Raw genomic sequence first — 21,068 nt, forward strand, 5'->3', positions numbered from 1 at the left:
CGGGTCCGAGTTGCGACTGTCAGCGTGTTTCGGGGTGTGTGCCACGTGGGTCTGTGTGAGAGCTGTGTGTCCCTTTTGTGTAGCTGTGAGGATGTGTGTGGTGTGCGTTTTTGTGCCTGGGACACACAGGTCCCTCCGTGCACCTGCTGCGTGTCTGTGCGTATTCGCGCGTGTGATACGTGCATCCATGTTAGCGTGCGGCATTTGTGTGTCCACGGGTCTCTGGGAGAGTGATGTCTGTGTGTGTGTGCGTGTGTGTGTGCGTGAGAGATGTGCGTGGCTGTGTGTCTGTGTGCGTGACGCCGGTGTCTACGGGTGTTCTTTGTTGCCCGTTTGTGGGACGTCTGTGTGTTGTGGCCGTGTGCCTCGGCATGTCACCGTGGCGTCCGCGTGGATCTTTGTCTGTGGCGTACTTGGTGGCGCGTGCGGGTCTTGGCGATGCCCTGCTGTTCCCGTGTGGCAGGGCGCATCTGTGCCGGGGGCCGGCCTGCCTGTGCCTTCCCCGTGCAGCCCGTCGTCCCTGCGTCTTTGTGTGTGACGTGTACGTGTCCCCGTCTGCCGATGGCTGTCCACCTTTGTATGGGATGTGCTTGTCTAGGAGGGTCTCTGCGACGAGTGGCAGGCATGTGTGGGCTGCGTGTACCTGCCTGACAGCTGCATCTTGGCGTGGAGCACACGTGTCCGTGCTGGTGGCGGTCCCGGCGGTGTCCCAGCCAGGCACTGTGGGCCCTGCGCCCCCCGCAAGGGTCTGCTGGTCCCTGTCTGTCCCTCCTCCTCCCCTCCCTCCTGGCAGCCAATGCAACTGGGGAGCCAGTTGCCATGACGACGCTCCATCCTCCCTCCAACCTCCCTCCTCCCACCCTTCCTCTGACAGGCTCTCTGCTCCCCCAATCCTGGCTGCCCTCGGGGCGGGGCCCTCATTCTTCCCCCCCCCCATCCTACCCTCTCCCCCCCCACCCCAGCAACCCCGGCTCCCCAGCTCCTCTCCTCTGTCCGCCTCTCCATCCCTTCATCTGTCTGTCCCTTCAAAGAGGGGGAGGGGGGTACCTGAGCCAGTAAGCAGCCCCTCCCTCCCCCTGTCCTGCGTCTCCTGCCCCTCTCCTGGGCCGGGGGGAGGCCAGGGTCGCGCGGGTCCCCATGGCTGGGGGCTGAGGGCCCGCCCCCCCCTCCTCCCCAGCCGCCACCACCTCCACCTCCCTTCCATCCTCGACAAGATGCCTGCCCCCGGCGCCCTCATCCTCCTCGCGGCCGTCTCCGCCTCCGGCTGCCTGGCGTCCCCGGCCCACCCCGGTGAGTCTGTCTGGCCATCCGGCTGTCCGGCGGCCCCCACCCCCACCCCGGCCTGCCCGGCGGGGTTGGGGGGGGGGTGGTCTGTCCGCGGCGCTCCGGCTCCGTCACCTGCCTGCGCGTCTCCCCGCAGCCGAGCCGGGGCCTGGGGAGCCGCGGGGACGGTGCGTCCGTCAGCAGGGCCTGTGGGAGGAAGGCTGGGGGCTGGGTGGGGAGGGGGTCCGTTTGGGCAACATGTGTGTGTGCACACGCATGTGTGTGTGCAGGTGTGTGCCGGGAGCCGGGGAGGACGGGGCCGCTGGGGAGAATTGGGGGCAGCGGGGAGGCATTTCTAAGGGGGACACGGCATAGGAGGCTGGCTCTAGCTTTGGGGGAGACCCAGGGCTGGCGGGGTTCCCTTCTCAGGGGCTTGGGCTGGGGGCAGAGGACATGTGTGCGCTCCGCGAGTGCCTGGAAGAGACAGGCCTCAACGCCCGGAACTAGGGGGTTCCAGCGTGGGACAAGAATCTTCTCCCAGCCTGCAGTTGGGGGGTCATCTTCTTGCCCAAATAGGGGGGTAACGAGACTGGAGCGTATTTTAAATCCTGAGCGCTCCAGACTCCACTGTTAGACGTCTTTCCCTCAGTCCTCACTGGAATTCATCCAAGCCTGCGGTGAGGTGATTGGGGCGGCGGGGCGGGGGGGGGGGGGGTCCCAGCTTGGGGCTAGAGGAGGGACCCCACCCCCAACCCAACCACCTGAGAAGGCCTCAAACTACAACTCCCACAATGCCCCGGGCCATCCGGCTCCTCTGCCAAGGAGCCCCTGGTTGCGGAGCATTATGGGAGTTGTAGTCAATGCTGGCCAGGCTGGAGGTGGGGGGGGGGGCATGGAGGCTGGGAGCTTGGGGGCTTGAAGCCGGGACCCCAGCCCAGCCCTGATGCCCACAGATGGATTCGCCCTGGGCCGGGCCCCTCTGGCTCCTCCCTACGCCGTGGTCCTCATTTCCTGCTCCGGCTTGCTGGCCTTCATCTTCCTCCTCCTCACCTGTCTGTGTTGCAAACGGGGTGATGTCGGCTTCAAGGTGAGGGGCATGCGGGGGATTCACGTGGGCAGGAAGACCCCAGCGAGGCCTTGTCCCCCCAGGCCCAGTCGTTGGTGGGGGAGAGGGGCAGTAAGTCTGGGAGCACCTTCTGGCCTGGAGTTACGGCAAGAACCGGAGCCTTGGGAAGAAAATCGGGGGACAGCTCTAAGAAAGATGGGAAGGCATCCTGACCAGAAGGATGATGGCGTGTCTCAGCCCCGTGTTCTCCCCACCCCTCACCTCTCCCGGCCCCAGGAGTTTGAGAACCCTGAAGGGGAGGACTGCTCCGGGGAGTACACTCCCCCGGCGGAGGAGACCTCCTCCTCACAGTCGCTGCCTGATGTCTACATTCTCCCGCTGGCTGAGGTCTCCCTGCCGATGCCTGCGCCGCAGCCTTCACACTCAGGTACGCTCCGCTCTCCACACCTTGACTGGGGTCCCGTGGTCCCAGGGGACAGGGTGGAAAGCCCTGAGGGTCTCCCCTCAGGGGCCAGGGAGCTGAGGTCCCAGGCAGCCAAGGGGAAAGGCAGAGGTGGGAGCCGCAGGATCTTGGAAGCAGCCTCCAGGGAGTCAGAGATCATCTTGGTGGAAGCCATCGATTAACCCCAAGCCGGATGTGGGGATTCTTGTGGGGCCATCGCTGGTGAGGTCAGCCTAGATCTCAGTCTCAGAGGCAGCCAACGGCAGGCTGAAGCCATGTCATAGGATCTTGAAAGGCCAAGGGGAAGGATTGATTGGATGCTGGGAGCTCGTGGGCAGCCAATGAGGACGCTGAGCTCCCAACAAGGAATGTTGGGGCAGCCAATGAAAAGAGATTGGTATCTGCTTTGACCTCGGTCCACTCTGAGTTGGGGGAGGGGTGTCAGTGGCACTTAGGAGGGGAGAGAGACTAAGGGGGGCTCCCCTTTTTGCACCCCACCCCCCCCAGACATGACCACCCCCCTGGGCCTTAGCCGCCAACACCTCAGCTACTTACAAGAGATTGGGAGTGGCTGGTTTGGGAAGGTGAGTGGGGCTCGGGGTGGGAGGCCGGGGGGGGTCCGTACAATTCAGGGCTGTGCTCCTGTTCTGTGTCCATCCCCCCTGCTCCCACCACTTGTCATCTGTCCCCTGCCCCTCAGCCCACCCAGTGCCCTCACCTCTGTCCGCCTCTCACCTGCTCCCACCTACCCCATCGCCCCCACATCTGTCAGTCGGCGCCTCCCTCCTCACTCCATTGACCACTCTGCCTCGCCACCTGGCTCTCCACGCGTCCGTCTGTCCATCTTTCCATCCGTCCCTGCATCCATCGGACTCTGGGCCCGTGAGTCTCTCACCCTGCGTCTGATGGGGGACACGGGTGGTGGGATCTGAAGGGAGAGGCTGGAACGGAGGTGGGGGCGGGGGGGACACTTGGAGCCAGGCACTGGGCTGGAGGCGGCCCTGGGGACAGGGCTGGGGAAGCTGCAGGCACTGACCCCCCGGGTCCCCCTTGACCAGGTGATCCTGGGAGAGATTTTCTCCGACTACACCCCAGCCCAGGTGGTGGTGAAGGAGCTCCGAGCCAGCGCGGGGCCCCTGGAGCAGCGCAAGTTCATCTCGGAAGCACAGCCATACAGGTACTGGGGGCTTTTCTGGGGACGTGGGCCCGGGAGGCCCACAGATATGGGTCTGGTAACATTTGGGAGTGGGCGGAGTATGGCTCGGGGTCAAACCTGGCTTGAATCCCGGAGGTACTTCTTCCTGGCTGTGCGACTTGGCGGACAGGATCGCCCTCTCTGAGCCTCAGTATCTTCATCCAGAAAGTGAGTCCAGGAAGCCCACACATTCTCAGGGGGGCCTTGAGGAGCTCTGTTGCGCCACCCCCCCACCCCTGCTGTATGGTTAGGTCTGGAAAGGCAGGACCCTGTCTGACCCGCCCTTGCTTGGTCTCCCCTCCACTCTAAGGGCTTCTAGAAAAGCACTAGATAAACATTTGCTACATAAATGCTTTGCGAGGTAGCAGTTGCCCTGTCATGGAAAGGATACGTATACAGAGGCCCTTCATCAGACAGTTGTAAAAGCGGGGTGTACCCTGAGAGATTCAGACACTGGACTTTATCACCTTCATGTTCTAAACCTCTCATGGCTCCCTATTGCCTGCAGGACAAAGTCCCACTCCTCTGTACAGCCCACAGGCCTTGCAAGGCCTGCCCCTGTCCCCTTCCAGCCCCTGGCCCCCCTTGCCCCAGCCGCCCTGACCTCTTACTGATCCTTTCCCATAACAGTCTCTTTCCTGCCTCAGGACCTTTGGCTTTGCTGTTCCCTCTGTCTAGAATATCATTCCTGGCTCACCCACCCGCAGCCCCAGATGGTGGGCTCTTTTCCCGTCCTCAGGTCTCTGGTCAGAAAGACCTTCCCTCACACACACACACACACACACACACACACTCCCACATCAGGAGCCCCCCCCCCCCCCCCAATGATCCCTCACGTTGATTCATGCGTTTCCTTCATAACACGTATCCTAGTTTGTCATTGGTTTCTTCCGTTTGCTTGCTTGTGTGGCTGCCTCTCCCCAGACCCATGCTGGCAACCACTAGCCACATATGGCTGTTTACATTTATCTTAAATAAAATGAAATCAAGTTAAAAACTCATTTCCTCAGCTACACTCACCACACATGTCCAAGGGCTCCGTAGCCGCACGTGGCCAGGGGCTCCCCTGTTGGGCAGCTCGGATCTAGAACCTTCCCGCCTTCACGGAAGGTTCAGTTGGCGAGGGCAGGGCAACACGGGACAGCTCCGGGGTCCATCGGCCCTTTGTAGACGTTGGCGGAGGGAGCCAGAGTCCTGAGATCAAATCCCAGCTCAGCCACCGTTACTAGCTGTGGGACCCTGTGCGAGTCGCTTCCCTCTCTGGGCCTCCATTTCCTCTTGGATTAGATGGGAAAAATTATCCTGCCCAGCAGGGTTCCGGGGGTGGGGGTGGGGGGTGGATTTGATCCCAGAAGTGGTCCGCCTTGTCCTGGATTAGCAGGTCTGCGCGTGCGTCAACATCCGCCATCCTGAACCTCGCATTCAGGCCTCCAGCCGTTTTTCAAGTCCCCGGCACGGGCGCTCTATGAACACGTTTGTCTCCCGATTCCCCGCCAGACCCCCGTGGAAAAATAACCCAGCACACACCTACCCGGAGCCAGGCCCTGGGCTGCAAGCCCGGAATGTTTTAATCTCCCTGCGGACCATCCCCCACCCCCACCCCCCGGCCCCCGCCCCGGCCGAGTAGCGGGGTCAAACCCTTCACTGCGCACCTTGTTACGCAGCCCCTGTCTAGGCACTGGGGACACGGCCACGTGAACAAAAAGCCCCCAAATGTCTTGTCCTAGTGGAGCGCACCCCCTAGTGGAGGAGAGAGGCAATTAACAAAGGAAGAAAGAAATTTTCAGAAGAAAATGTCAGAGGCTGACAAGTGCCACCAGGAAAGAAGGCAGCGCGTGACAAGAGAGGGGGCTATGGATGGTCACGGGAAAGGGGGTGATCTAGTCAGTCTAGGAGGACTCAGTCCCGCAAGCCTTGGGGGAAGCATGTGCCGGGCAGAGGGACGAGCCCGTTGCAAAGGTGGTGAGGCCCGTCTGAGAATCAAACCAGAGAAGGGGCTGGGGGAAGGGACTGGGGGAGGGGGGGGGGAGGGTAAGGTGAAGAGGAAGGAGGGCCAGGAGGCACCTGGGGGTCTGGCCTGGGAGCTGGGGGGATAGTGGGGCAGCCCTGAGATGGGCCCCTGGGGAAGGAGGGTGCGTGCGGAGGGGGGTGTGAGTGTGGGTGTGTGGCCGGAGACCCGAGGTGAAGCAGCCGAGACCAAAGAGGTCGAAGCAATGTGTTGGTTCATGGGAGGCTGGGGTGGGACAGAGGTCGGCGGTGGGCGGAAAGGGGCTGTTTCCTGACCCTGCCCCCTCCCCACCCTGGCCCCAGGAGCCTGCAGCACCCCAACGTCCTCCAGTGCCTGGGCGTCTGTGTGGAGACACTGCCCTTTCTGCTGATCATGGAGTTCTGTCAACTGGTGAGGGTCTGCGGAGGGTGGGCAGAGGGGAGGCGGGGGGGGGGGGGTCTGGACGCGCTGGGGGCTGCGAGCCAGCCTAGGGTCCTAGGAATCTTTCCCAATAACATGTGTGGCTTGAAGGCTTACTGCAGACGAGCACTCCCTCAGACGGCCTGCGGCCAACTAGCATGCGAGCTGGGTTCTGTGGCTAGGCCCTCTTAAGTAGCGGGGGAAACTGAGGCTCAGAGGGGCCGCCCACTGAGTGCAGAGGTCGCCCCCCTCCTCGCCTCGAATCGGCTGGATGTGTGGGGGTCCTGGAAGGGGGTGGTGGTGGTGGTACTGACTCCACCCACCCCTTCCTCCCAGGGGGACCTGAAGCGTTACCTCCGGGCCCAGCGGCCCCCTGAGGGCCTGTCCCCTGAGCTGCCCCCACGGGACCTGCGGACACTGCAGAGGATGGGCCTGGAGATCGCCCGCGGGCTGGCACATCTCCACTCCCACAACTACGTGCACAGGTGGCTGCCGGGGAGGGGAGCCGCGGGGAAGAGTGTGCAGGGGTACTACTTAGGGGAAGGAGGGGAGGCTACGGGGGTGGGAGGGAGGGCCAGGGCGAAGGGGCTCAACGACCGGAGAAAGCGTGGTGGGGTCGGGAGGGGAGGAGCTACGGAGGGGAGGAGTCAGGAGAGGGGCGGGACCATAGAGGCCAGGGGGAGGAGCCATGGAGGGGAGGGGTGAGAGGAGGAGAGGGGGCGGTATCGGGAGGGGAGGAGTCATAGAGTTGAGGGGGAGGAGTCCTATCGGAGAAGGAGGAGTCAGAGGGGAGGGGCCCTGGAGAGGAGGCGGAGTCAGGCGAAGAGGTGGGAGGAAAAGCGGCAGGGGGCGGAGCCTGGAAAGGGGGCGGAGTGTGGGCGAGGCGGACGGTCTGGCCCAGGCGCTCCCCCCCTTCTCACCTCCCGTCCCGGCCCCGCCCCCAGCGACCTGGCCCTGCGCAACTGCCTACTGACCTCCGACCTCACCGTGCGCATCGGAGACTACGGGCTAGCCCACAGCAACTACAAGGTGCGGGCTGCCCTCCATCGGGGCGGGGGGCGGGGGGCGCGCCCCCCTCCCCCACGCCTGACCCCGCCCCGGCCCGCCCCCCCAGGAGGACTACTACCTGACCCCCGAGCGCCTGTGGATCCCGCTGCGCTGGGCGGCGCCCGAGCTCCTTGGGGAGCTGCACGGGACCTTCATGGTGGTGGACCAGAGCCGCGAGAGCAACATCTGGTGAGGGGGCCCCCGGGCCGCGCGGAGCCGAGGGCGGCAAGGAGGGTGGGAGGGTCACGGGGGGGGGGGGGGCTAGGGCTGTGGAACCCCCCCCACCCCCCCGCCAGGCGGGGCTGGGCAGGGCTCTGACCTCCCTCTGCCCTCGGCTCCCCGCAGGTCCCTGGGGGTGACCCTGTGGGAGCTCTTCGAGTTTGGGGCCCAGCCCTACCGCCACCTGTCAGACGAGGAGGTCCTCGCCTTCGTGGTCCGCCAGCAGCACGTCAAGCTGGCCCGGCCCAGGCTCAAGCTGCCCTATGGGGACTACTGGTGAGGGCAGGGCCTGACCCCGGGCCCATGAACCCCCATTCCCCCCCGCCCCCCCCCCCCGATGTCCCGGAGCCCCTCACCTCCGTGCACACCGCCCACGGTCTCACTCGTGACTCGCTACATACACCCCCACCCGAGGAGCGGGGACACCCCCACACCTTTTGCCGGCATCTGCTGCTTGGAGGGGGTGAAACTGAGGCGGGCAGGGGCTGAGCTGGTGCTTGAAGCCTAGTTTCTGCACTCCTGTTTGCTTGGCTCGGATTCCAGGACCCACGGCCCAAACAGGAAGGCCGCCTATCACTTTCTCACACCCCCTGCTGTCTCCTCTTCTGGTTCTCTGTCCCCTCTGGTCGCACCCCCATCTCTATCACACACACGCACACACGCACGCACACACACCGGGTCTCTGTCCCCCTCTCTCTAGATCTCAATCCTCTTCTCCAGTCTCTCTCTGCGCCCCCCCCACCGCCCTTCCTCCCCACCCACCGGGAGCCCTCCACCCTCTCGCCGGGACTCCTCCCCACTCCCCTGTGCCTCCTTCCCTCTCCCCCAGGTACGACATCCTTCAGTCCTGCTGGCGGCCACCTGCCCAGCGCCCTTCGGCCTCTGACCTCCAACTGCAGCTCACTTACCTGCTCTCTGAGCGCCCCCCACGGCCCCCGCCCCCCCCACCCCACCCCGAGACGGTCCCTTCCCTTGGCCCTGGCCCCCGCAGCACAGCGCGCCCCGCCCGGGGACCCTCTCCTCACCGTTCCCCCTTCTGGATGGCTTCCCTGGGGCCGACCCCGATGACGTGCTCACGGTAACTGAGAGCAGCCGTGGCCTCAACCTTGAGTGCCTATGGGAGAAGGCGCGGCGGGGGGCCGGCCGGGGAGGGGGGGCGCCGCCCTGGCAGCCGGCGTCCGCGCCCCCAGCGCCCCATGCCAACCCCTCCAACCCTTTCTATGAGGCGCTGTCCACGCCCAGCGTGCTGCCCGTCATCAGCGCCCGCAGCCCCTCTGTGAGCAGCGAATACTACATTCGCCTGGAGGAGCACGGCTCCCCCCCAGAGCCCCTCTTCCCCAATGACTGGGACCCCCTGGACCCAGGAGTGCCTGCCCCCCAGGCCTCCCAGGCCCCTTCCGAGGTCCCCCAGCTGGTGTCCGAGACCTGGGCGTCCCCCCTCTTCCCTGCAGCTCGGCCCTTCCCGGCCCAGTCCTCAGCATCAGGCAGCTTCCTCCTGAGTGGCTGGGACCCCGAGGGCCGAGGCGCCGGGGAGACCCTGGCGGGAGACCCTGCCGAGGTGCTGGGGGAGCGGGGTACCGCCCCGTGGGCAGAAGAGGAGGAGGAGGAGGAGGAGGGCAGCTCCCCGGGGGAGGACAGCAGCAGCCTTGGGGGTGGCCCCAGCCGCCGGGGTCCCCTACCCTGTCCCCTGTGCAGCCGGGAGGGGGCCTGCTCCTGCCTGCCTCTGGAGCGGGGGGATGCCGTTGCGGGCTGGGGGGGCCACCCCGCTCTTGGCTGCCCCCATCCCCCAGAGGACGACTCGTCCCTGCGGGCAGAGCGGGGCTCCCTAGCCGACTTGCCCCTGGCCCCCCCCGCTTCGGCCCCCCCCGAGTTTCTGGACCCCCTCATGGGGGCGGCGGCGCCCCAGTACCCCGGGCGGGGGCCACCTCCCGCTCCCCCCCCCCCGCCGCCACCTCCCCGGGCCCCCGCGGACCCGGCCGTGTCCCCCGACCCTCCCTCGGCCGTGGCCAGTCCCGGCTCAGGCCTGTCGTCTCCGGGCCCCAAGCCGGGGGACAGCGGCTACGAGACCGAGACCCCTTTTTCCCCCGAGGGAGCCTTCCCAGGCGGGGGGGCAGCCGAGGAGGAAGGGGTCCCTCGACCGCGGGCTCCCCCCGAGCCCCCCGACCCGGGAGCGCCCCGGCCACCCCCAGACCCGGGTCCCCTCCCGCTGCCGGGGACCCGGGAGAAGCCGACCTTCGTAGTTCAAGTGAGCACCGAGCAGCTGCTGATGTCCCTGCGGGAGGACGTGACAAGGAACCTCCTGGGGGAGAAGGGGGCAAACCCCCGCGAGACGGGACCCAGGAAGGTGGGGAGAGGTCCCGGGAACAGAGAGAAAGCCCCGGGCCCGAGCAGGGACCCCCACAGCCCTGGGCAGCGGGAAGAAAGCCCCAAGCCCGACCGAGGACCCGAGCCTCCCCGTGAACGGGGTGACAGTGTCGGAGAACGGGGGACAGAGAGCCCCAGGCATCGAGGAGAAGGTGGCGGAGAACGGGGCCCCAGGGACCCCCGAGAGAGAAGAGAAAGCGCTGGAGAAGGTGCTGGAGAATGGGGAGGTGACACCACCAAGGAGGGAGGAGAAAGTACTGGAGAATGGGGAGCTGAGGTCCCCCGAGAGAGAAGAGAAAAGTGCTGGCGAATGGGGGCCTGACACCCCCAAAGATCGAGGAGAAGGTGTCAGAGAATGGGGGCCCGAGACTGCCCAGGAACACGGAGAGGCTGCCGGAGACTGGGCCTCGGAGAGCCCCAGGGCCCTGGGAGAAGGGGCCCGAGAGTGGGGTGTCAGCCCCAGAGACCTCGCTGGAGAGAGCCCCCGAGCCCGGCGCGGTGGCCTTGTCCCGGAACGGCGGGGCGACAGCCCCTGGCCCCACTGGCCCAGCCCCCAGGAGCGGGGTGCTGGAACCCGGGACCGAGAGGAGAGCCCCCGAGACTGGGGGGGCACCGAGAGCCCCCGGGGTTGGGAGGCTGGACCTCGGGAGTGGGGGCCGAGCCCCAGTGGGCATGGGGACGGCCCCCGGCGGCGGCCTCGGAAGCGGCGCGGACGCAAAGGCCGGATGGGTAGACAGCACGAGGCCACCGCCGCCACCGCCGGAAGCACAGCCGAGGAGGCCGGAGCCAGCGCCCCAGAGAGCCAGGCCGGAGGTGGCCTCCGAGGGAGAGCCCGGGGTCCCAGACAGCAGGGCCGGCGGAGACACAGCACCCAGCACAGACGGGGACCCCCCCAAACCCGAGAGGAAGGGCCCCGAGATGCCACGACTGTTCTTGGACTTGGGACCTCCTCAGGGGAACAGCGAGCAGATCAAAGGTGAGGAGGCTGCTGGGAGCAGGGGAGCGAGGTTGGGGGCCGAGGCCCGGCTCCTTCCAAGATGTACAACGGGGCTGAGACCCTCAGGCTCCTGGGTGGCAGACAGGTCAGGCTGGCAATAATGGGAGCAGACCTTGGAGCCACGCCGCCCGGGCTCCAGTCCCTCGGTAGCCCTGCGGCCTTGGACAAACCACCTTCCTTCTCTGTGCCTCAGTTTCCCTGCAAAAGTGGATGACGAGGATAGCGTCCACCTGATAGGGCCGGGAGGCTTAACTGTTAGGACTCCTGAAGACGTTAGCTCAGCGCCAGTCCTAAGTTCCTCTGCTTTATTATTGCGATTCACTTAGCCCCCGGGGTCTCAAGCTCAGATGCCCACGGGGGCCAGGCAGGATGGTGGGGGGGGGGGGAGTGGAAGGAGTTGTCTGGGAGAGGTGGGGTGGGAGCTGGGGGGTCGAAAGGCGGCCCCTTCTCAGCTCCCCCTCGGGAACGCCCACCTGGTGTGGCCCAATCTGCCCCTTTTCCCTTTTAAACCAGAGCCCCGGGTGTTGTAATGGCCGAAACCAATTCCAGCGAAGCCCATCCTCGCGCTGGGTTGCCAGCGTGTGATTCCCTGGTTTAAACTTTCCACCAAGGGGAGGCATCTATCCCGGGTGCCGGGCCCTGAGCTGCCCAAAGCTGGGACCCGGGGAGCTTCACACCCTGCCCTGTCTCCCCCACCCCACCATGCTACGGGTGCCCTCAAAGCAATAGACGTGCCTTTTCTGGAAAGGGAGTTGGGGTAGGAACGCAGAAAATGCTTGGTCACCGAGGGGGACTGATTTAAGAGAAAGAGAAACCGCCCCTGTTTAGATATGAACAAAGGGACTGTGGTTCCGCCGGGATCACCCGCAGGACTGATTTCCTTAAATAGCGCTGTGAAGGTTATACATGATGGGACCCTGTGGCAATCTCACGGCCACGCTTGGGGATAAGGTTATCATCTGTTTACCGGAGGAGGCTGCTTCCTGTTTATCGGGAGGGAAAGGTCAGGGAAGGAGCTGGGCACGGAACTTTGCCTTCCTCGAAGCCCGCGGTATTAGAATGACACGACTTCCTTGAGATCGTTGTGGGCAATTTGCAACCAGCTGTGGCAGGAAAGACCCCCCCTCCCCCCCCCAGACAGCATGAAAATGTCAGGAGCTGGGCACCTAAGACGCCTCAGAAGATCGGTGGGGGACGGTGTTGCTGGGTGGGAAGATGCTGGGAATAGCTTGCCTTTTTTTTTTTTTTTAAACTGCACGAACTCCTACTCATCCTTCAAGACCCCACTCAAATTTCCCCTTCCCTGGGAAGCCTTCCTGATTTCCAAAGGCTATCACCCTGTCCTTCCTGAGAGCTCCTTGAGAGCTCCCTCACAGCCCCCAACCCCATCGCCCTGAGATGGATGGTCAAGGAAGGCCTCAAGGAGGTGACTTTTGAGCAGATGTGAAGGAAGTAAGCTGGGTGGACATCTGGGGGAAGGGTGCTTCGGGTGGAGGGCACCGAGATGGGCACTGACTTGGCATGCTCGGGGAACAGCAAAAGGCCAGTGAAGCCGAATGGAGGGCACGGAGGGTGGAGAGTGACCCGATTCACGTCCAGCCTTTCTCCCTGCTCTGCCCTGACCCTCCTCTCATCCCCGCCACTGCCCGCACGGGGCCCGTCACATCATTTACTTCTGCGTTAATGGACGAATGGGTGGCCCCTGTTCATTTACCAGTGCGGAGACAGAGGCCCAGAGAGGTGAATCTGCTTGCCCTGGGGCACACGGCAAGTGACCCGGGACCCGAAAAGTTCTTGCCTTCCAGCAGGCTGAGATCAGGGAGTCTTAGGGCAGAGCAAAAACCTGGATGGAGATGGTTAGACACCCCAATTTTTTGGTCTGGTACTTGAGGGCCAGAGAGGGAAAGTACCTTGGTCAACATCACGTAGCAGGGAACATTCATTCATTGATCCCACAGATATTGGCTGAGTACCTCTATGTGCTTGGGGACGCAGCCAGAATGAGCCCGATTCAAGTCTCTGCTCTATGGCAAGGCGCGCACGAATCACAGCACCGCAGAAATAGTCACATGCTGAGATAATCTGCTTGGAAGGAGCGGTGCTTGGTGCTATGGGGTGCGGAGCGGACAGCCTTGCCTGGCCTCCTGGGAGAGCTCTGAAGGCTTGAAAGCCCGGCCTGAGCTGGAGGAGGAATGGGACTTGAATTAGAAAAGGAAGTGCCGGGCAGAGGGAACAGCCTATGCAAAGGCTCAGAGGTGGGAGGAATGGGGTGGGGGGAGGGGTGGCCCAAGGGGCGGGATGGAGGCCGAGTCAGAATGAGGTGTGGACAGGAGGAGCCCGGAGAGGACAACAGGGCCAGGGCACTTGGGCCTGGTGGGAGGCGCAGCGAAGTTGGGGCTGTGTGATGTGAACACTGACTGGGGAGTCAAGGAGAGGGTTAACCCCTGGAGGAGGGCGTGGAGAAAGGCCCCAGAGCCGCAGCCTTTTGGTTCACAAGAGGGGAAACCGAGGCTCCTAGCGTGGCCCGAGATTGCCTGAGGATACACAGCTAGGCAGGAGGGCATGCCTCAGTTTCCCCGGGAGCAGCGGCTCACCGGGTCTCTCCCCTCGCAGCCAAGCTCTCGCGGCTCTCTCTGGCGCTGCCGCCGCTCACGCTCACGCCGTTCCCGGGGCCGGGCCCGCGGCGACCCCCGTGGGAGGGCGCGGACGCCGGGGCGGCTGGCGGGGAGGCCGGCGGGGCGGGGGCGCCGGGGCCGGCGGAGGAGGACGGGGAGGACGAGGACGAGGACGAGGAGGAGGACGAGGAGGCGGCGGCGGCGGCGGGCGCGGCGGCGGGGCCGCGGGGCCCCGGGAGGGCGCGGGCAGCCCCGGTGCCCGTCGTGGTGAGCAGCGCCGACGCGGACGCGGCCCGCCCGTTGCGGGGGCTGCTCAAGTCTCCGCGCGGGGCCGACGAGCCCGAGGACAGCGAACTGGAGAGGAAGCGCAAGATGGTCTCCTTCCACGGGGACGTGACCGTCTACCTCTTCGACCAGGTGCGCGGCCCCGGGAAGGGCAGGGCCTGGGGGCGGGGCCATCGGGGTGAGGGCGGGGCTGGGGAGAGAGAGGCCCGGGGAACGGGGCTGGACTTGGATGACCGGGTAAGGCCTTGGGTGTGGAGAGGGGGCCTGGGAATGGGGCGGAGCCCGGAGGATGGGCCCAGCCCAGGGCGGGGTTGAGGCCTGGAATGAGGGGGGCGGGGAGGCCTGTGATGGGGGAGAGCGCGGGAGGGCCGGGGTTGGGGGGGGAGGTTGGAGAGTGAGAAGGGATCTAGAAGGAAGGCGGGGGAGATGCCTGGTAGTCAGGGCAGGGCCCGGAGAAGCTGTAGGGAGAAGGCCCGGAGACGATTGGGGCGTGGTCTGGGCGACGGGGGCGGAGCCAAGTGAAGTTTGGGTCTGGGGTGGTCCACCCGCGCGCTCTAGTGTCGAGGCAAAGGGGCCGGCTCAGGATGAAGCGGATTTTACCCACGAGGGGCGGGCCGTGGCGAGGCTGCAGGTAGGGCTTAGGAGAGGCGGCTTGCAGTGTTGAGATACTAAGCCAGGAGGGGTGGGTTCAGAGACGGACGGGGCTAGAGAACCGGGGCGGGGCTTAGAGAGGTGGCCTGAAAATTGTAAGGCTGGGAGGATATTGGAGAAAAGAAAAAAGAGCGGGATGGCGCTTATGGACTGGGGCCTAGTTGGGTCTGGATGGGTCTGGGTGAGCCTGGAGCGGGGCCCACCGGGCTGCGGTCCTGAGATGAGAGTCAGGAGCGTGGGCCTGGGCCTCAGAAGAGAAGGGTGGGGCTCGGAGGGCTGGAGCGGGGCCACTTCAGGGGGCGAGACTTAGAGGCTCGAGGGAGGGTCGGGGTGTGCAGGATACGGTAGGGGTTCGGAGCAAGGTCCCGAACTTGGACGCCTGTGGCCGAGATGTCGGAAGTAGTTAGGGGTCATGGAGACGAGGCAGCATTTATGGAGGCAATATTGGTTTAGGGGGCTCCCAGGGAATCATTGCGTTAAGGAGAGAATACCCGTGGTGGGGTGCTTAGCTGTGGGCGGGGGAGGAGCCTCCGGCCGGCGGGGGGGAGGGGGGGGGGTTAAGGCTGACCTGAGGCTTTGAAGGCAGAGTAGGGCTCCAGCCACCTCCAAAAAGGGTGGGTGCGACTGTAAATTGGGACACCTGAAGCCCCAGAGATGTTAGCAGGCTTTGTTGCTCCTTGGGAATGCAGTGGGTGGGATGCGACGGTTCACCCCCTCTCCCCTCCCCTAATCTACCTCCACAGGAGACGCCAACCAACGAGCTGAGCGTCCAGGGCCCCCCCGAGGGGACACGGACCCGTCAACGCCCCCAGCGCCCCCGACGCCTCCCCACCCCGCCACCCCCGGAGATGGGTTTCCCAGCAACGACAGCGGCTTTGGTGAGGGGCTGCGTGGGACCTGGAGTGGGCGGGGCCTGGAAGGGGGCAGAGCTGGGGCGGGGCCTGGAAGGGGGCAGAGCTGGGGCGGGGCCTGGAGGCGGGGCCGATCTGGGGCGGGACCTGGAGGCGGGGCCGATCTGGGGCGGGACCTGGAGGCGGGGCCGAGCTGGGGCGGGACCTGGAGGCGGGGCCGGGCTGGGGCGGGGCCGAGCTGGGGCGGGGCCGAGCTGAGTCTGGGCCGCAGGGACGTACTGCTGGTGGCAGGTGCCTGAGGCCCGGCTGGGTTGGAGAACTCGAGCTGAAGTTGAGGGGCTCCAAGAGCGCCCGAGGGTCTGACCGCATCCTCTCCTCTTCTCCCTACCCCCCCCCCCACCCCGCTGCTAGGAGGCAGTTTCGAATGGGCGGAGGATTTCCCCCTCCTCCCCCCGCCAGGCCCCCCCCTGTGCTTCTCCCGCTTCTCCGTCTCGCCTGCGCTGGAGACCCCGGGGCCCCCCGCCCGGGCCCCCGACGCCCGGCCCGCAGGTACAGTGCTTCAGACCCTCTGGCCTGCTCCTCCCTCTGCTGGCCTCTCTCCCCATCTGTTTACCCACTTTCTCGTCCCCATGTCTGAATTTCCCTCTCTCCCCTCAGTCTCTCTCCTCCCCTCGCAGTCAACCCTGGCTATTCGGTCCTGAGACCCCACCCAACTCTGGTACCAGCTCAGACCAGGCAGTGGTCATCAGATGGGCTGGGGCAGTCGCACCCCTTCCCTGAGCCTCAGTTTCCCCTTCTGTAAGGATCCCTTCACAGACTTGCTCCTCTTTGCCCCGTCTCTTGGCTGGCACCTGTCAGATCTTGATCCCACATCCGCTTGGGGACGTGGGTTGATCAGAAGCAGACAAGGAGAGAGAGGAAACCAGTGTGTTTCAGAGCTGCTTAGTTGAACCGGAGCGGAGAGAACATGGGGTAGATTCTAGTCTCACCCCCATTTTACAAACGAGAAAACCGAGGCACAGAAGAATGCGGAGCCAGGATGCAAACCCTGCTGCCTGCCCTGAGTCAGTTTCTTTTTTTTTTTTTTAATTTATTTTATATTTTAAAATTTATTTATTTAAGTCACCTCTTCACCCAGCGTGGGGCTCGACCTCACCACCCCTGAGATCAAGAGTCATAGTTATGTTCCACCGACTGAGCCAGCCAAACACCCCTGAGTCAGTGTTCCTTTCCTGTATTTCACATACGCCGAAGAGCTAATCCTCACCCTCATCTTGGGAGAGGGTCACCACACCCTTAGTTTCTGACGGCCCCCAAGCTAAGGCCTATTTTACAGAGGAGGGCACAGCAATGGTCTCTCCCGTCCGAACTGGGTCTGGAGAGATCAGACTCCGGCTCTCTGCCGCCCCCTGCTGCCGCTCCTGAGAATAGCCCTGGATGCCGAGCTCACACCGCTCTGGGCAGGTGCAGGTGTTGCCAGAGGAGAGAGCGAGAAGGTAGAAGGTGCAACCTTCCCCTTTCAGGGAGGGTGACAGTCCTGCTCCCCTAGATCGTGCCTGAGTCCAGCTGTTGGCCCTGCTACTCCTCGGCTGTATAACCTAGAGGCAGTCACTCTCCTCTGTGCCTCAGTTTTCTCATCTGTAGGATGGGGACGATCACAGGCTCTAACTCTTAGGGTTCTCGACGGGATTCAATGGGTTAACCCTACGCGCGCACGCGCGCGCGCGCGCGCGCACGCGCGCACACACACACACACACACACAGCACAGCCTGGTCAAGCAGCAGGGGTCTCTCCCTGCGCTTAATGAAGTCGAAGTTCACCGAGCATTTGCTAAGCACAGGTCCTGCGCTGGGCACGGGCGGGGGGGGGGGGGGCACTGATTCCATGCTGAGCAAGATACATGAGCCCCACTCCGCCCTACCCAACCCAGAGACACTGAGTGCCCCCCCTCCCCAGTCTTGCAGTGAATGAGGAAGTCCTGGAGGCACTAGGGAGCCTTGGGCCAGCTGTGAACAGGGCAAGGGCAGCAGCAGCCGCTGGTGTAGGAAGACCACCCCCCGCCCCCCCCCCCCGGGGCCACATGGTGGTGACTGGAGGCTGGGAGGCTAGACAGGAGGCCAGGGCGAGCGTCCAGGCGGGAGAGGAGAGAACAGACAGGGTTTGGGGCGGGAAGGACGGGGCTGAGGGCAGACTCCAGGTGCCACCTCAAATGTCACTTCCTCCCAGAGGTCTTCATGGGGACAGGGCGGGGTGGGTTCCAGACATGGGGACACTGCCAAGTGGTGAGTCAGGGCTGAGGCCAGCAGGGCCAGGATGCCAAGATGACTTCACCTTTAATCACCGGGAGAGGGGAGGGAGGGCCCAGTCGTGTGAAACCCTAAGTCCCTTCACTGCGGAGGAACCTGTTTCCCAAGGCCTTCCCAAGGCCGCGGTGTGGGGTCCAGGCCCGGCCCCCTTTCCTCCCCCTCCCCCCGCCCGCAGACCCCCCCCTCCCCATCCCCCTGTGCTCGGCGTGGCTCGTGGCTCTGCCTACTTAACCGGCGTGCCCTGAGTGATGCCACCTGCCCCAGCGTCTCTCCGCTCCTTCGAAAAGGACACGAGGGTCATGCTCCCCTTTTAAAGAGAGGGGAAACCGAGGCTCAGGGACAGGAGTGAGGGCCACGGCTTGACCCTCGGGTCACTCAGGTAAGAACTGCGGGGTGGAGAGCGAGGGCGCCCCCTGTGTGGCCCTGGGTGAGAGCCGCCACCTCCCCCCCCCCCCCCCCCCCCCCGCCCCAGACCTTGGTTTGCCGGATCTGTGGAATGGGTGGGGGCTTCCGCGGGGACAGGAGGGGCCGTGCAACAGTTAGGTGGGAAGGCGCTTTGCGTCAGGCCCTGTGCTGGGCGCTGGGGCTGTCTGGAGAGCTTACGTTCTAGGGAGGCAAACAGACGGACAGGAAGCTAGCAGAGGATGACTGGGATCCAGATAGAATGACTGGGGGGAGGGTTGGGGTCACCAGGGGGGGTGACTGCTTGACCCAGAAGGGCCTCCGAGGCGCGGGTCTGCCTTATGTGGGAAGGGATAAGGAAAGGGCATGGGGGGGGGGGGGAGGGACAGCCATGCAAAGGCCCTGGGGTAGGATTGTACTTGGAGCCGAGGAGCCAGGAGGCCGGCATAAGGACAGAAATGGGACCCAGTGCGGATTTTGCTTTCCACTCGGAGAGAGACAGAAGCCTTGAGCCCGTGTGCCCGATAATTCGCTTTCGGTCTCCACTCCCTCCGTCCTCAGGCCCCGTGGAGAACTGACTCCCCGAAGGCCCCACCCCCCCGCACCCCCGGAAGAGGGGCTGAGGGTAGACTCCTCTGTGGACGACGGAGCCACTGCTACCGCCGCAGACGCCGCCTCCGGGGAGGCTCCTGAGGCTGGGCCCTCCCCCTCCCCCACCACGTGCCAAACGGGAGGCCCCGGCCCCCCGCCCCCTAGCCCCCCGGACGGCTCCCCCGAGCCCCCCGACCCCCTCGGTGCCAAATGAGGCAGGCAGCCCCTCGCCCCTCCCTGGAGAGCCGCCTTTCTTGGAACTGAACTGAACTCTTTCGGGCCTGGAGCCCCTCGGCACAGCGGAGGCCCCTCCTCACCCACTCCTGGCCCCAGAGAGGGGCTGCAGGCTTCGGGGACCTGGACCCCCCCCCCCATCTTGCGTCTCCCCTCCCCCTCCCCCCCACCCTGCCCCCAGCCCGGCCCCTGGAGGGGCCTCTGGTTCAAACCTTCGCGTGGCATTTTCACATTATTTAAAAAAGACAAAAACAACTTTTGGAGGAACGGCGGGCCTGTGTGTCTTTCGGGGCAGGGCGCGCGGGGGAGGGCCCGGGAGAAGGCGCCTTCCGCCCGCCCCCTTCACAGACGGGAATGTCGAGGCCCAGGAAGGCGGAAGCGCCCTGCGGTGGGGAGGCTGCGGCTTTGCTTCTCTGGCCCCCGGCTCTGCCTGGTGCTGGCCGCACTGACCTGGGCGGCAGCCTCCGCGTGACACAAGAGCCGCGTTGACACAAGGTGGCTGGGGTGGTGCTGGGGAGGGGGTGCTCGGGAACGACCTGCCGGCACCCACACGGCCCCTGGCCGCACATCTCAGAAGCCTCCGAGGCCAGGCACTACCTCCCTGCCCACCGTGGCCTTGCCTCAGTTTACCTGTGTCTCCGTGTGGCCGCCCACCTCCCCTGAGACGTTCCCGTCTCTCCAGCTGGGCCCCTCTTCCTAATTCTGTTTGTTGGAGTTTCTCCGACTGTACTGTTTTCTCCTCCTCTGTGCCTCCCCGTCGCCTGCCTGTCTCTATTATGTCTTTCTCTGCCTTTGTGTTTACCCCGATTCCTTTTCCTCCGTTTCTCCTGGGCTCTTGGACTGATTCGGCCTCCCCCCCCCCGCCCCCCCCCCCGGGGTCTGCCTTTGCGTCTCTAATCTCCTGGCTTCAACCTGTCCCCTGTCGCCTCCCTACTGCAGCCATTGGCATATTTGAGGGACTCACTTGAGACCCGAGGGAAGGGCCCAGGGGTGGGGGTCCAGCTGGGAGGCTGTGGGCTCCTGGCTTAAGAGTTAAGGTGATGAAGGCCTTAGGGTCACTTGTAAGTCTGGGGGATGGAGAAAGGGAGGGGGGGAGGGGGCTGGGTTCCAACCTCTTCCCAGGGGCTCTGCGGGTTGATGCGTTGTTGCTCAAACTGATCTTAGGACACATCTGCCCAGGGCAAGGGCTGATGGCACCAAGATTGACAGGGTCGTGGGGGCAGGACTCCAGGATCTGAGGGAGGAGAGGGGCTGGGGGGTGAGGACTCCTGGGTCTGAGGGAGGAGGGGCTGGGGGCCCGGACTCCCGGGTCTGAGGGAGGAGGGGCTGGGGGCCTGATTCCTGGGTCTGAGGGAGGAGGGGCTGGGGGCCCGGACTCCTGGGTATAAGGGAGGAGGGGCTGGGGGCAGGACCCCTGGGTCTGAAGGAGGAGGGGCTGGGGGCCTGATTCCTGGGTCTGAGGGAGGAGGGGGCTGGGGGCAGGACTCCTGGGACTGAGGGAGGAGGGTCTGAGGGAGGAGGGCCGTATTAGCTCACTAGGGCTGCTGTAGCCAAGTGCCACAAATCGGGTGGCTGAAACCACAGACACTCTCTCAGTTCTGGAGGCTAGAATCCAAGATTAAGGGCTCCGCGGGGGTCCTCAGGATCAGTTCCTTCTGAGGCTGTGAGGGACAATCCGTTCATGACTCCCCTAGCTTCCGGTGCTCTCCTGGCAATCTCTGGTGCTCCCCAGTGTGTAGGAGCCTCACCCGAATCTCTGCCTTCACCTTCATGTGCGTTCTCCCCGTGTGTGTAGTTCCAAAATTTCTCTTTGCGTAAGGACACTCGTCATACTGGATTCGTGCCCGCGTTGATGACCTAATCTTAACCGATTGCATCTACAATGACCCCATGTTCAAGTAAGACCACATTCTGCGTTACTGCGGGGTTAGGACTTCAACATCCTGATTCCAAGGGGGATAGAATTCAACCTGTAACGAGGGGGTTGGGAACTTGGGGTCTGGGGAGAGGTGGGAGCCGGAAACCAGCATTCTGTCTTTGGGGAGGAGATGGCCTTGGGGCAAAAGCGGACGATTTTGAGCTGATGGGTCTGGTTTGGATGGTCCACGGGTGATTCCAGCTTAAGTTGGCCA

The 21,068-nt window shown here is 64.5% G+C and overlaps 1 protein-coding gene across 1 annotated transcript; it reads left to right on the plus strand.

The window, feature by feature from the left end:
* Positions 1-618: 618 nt before the first annotated feature.
* Positions 619-19,203, plus strand: LMTK3 (lemur tyrosine kinase 3). The gene is given in 19 exon segments (XM_043600397.1): positions 619-1,290; positions 2,217-2,350; positions 2,606-2,756; positions 3,279-3,355; positions 3,830-3,948; positions 6,277-6,364; positions 6,710-6,858; positions 7,318-7,402; positions 7,488-7,609; positions 7,766-7,915; positions 8,469-8,584; positions 8,587-10,034; positions 10,036-10,299; positions 10,301-10,979; positions 13,614-14,032; positions 15,295-15,322; positions 15,325-15,429; positions 15,814-15,951; positions 18,673-19,203. Coding segments are annotated over 19 exon segments (4,365 nt in total). The 5' UTR covers positions 619-1,214; the 3' UTR covers positions 18,690-19,203.
* The last annotated feature ends 1,865 nt before the right edge of the window (positions 19,204-21,068 follow it).

Source organism: Prionailurus bengalensis, chromosome E2, assembly GCF_016509475.1.
Source record: "Prionailurus bengalensis isolate Pbe53 chromosome E2, Fcat_Pben_1.1_paternal_pri, whole genome shotgun sequence".
NCBI classification, from domain to species: Eukaryota; Metazoa; Chordata; class Mammalia; order Carnivora; family Felidae; genus Prionailurus; species Prionailurus bengalensis.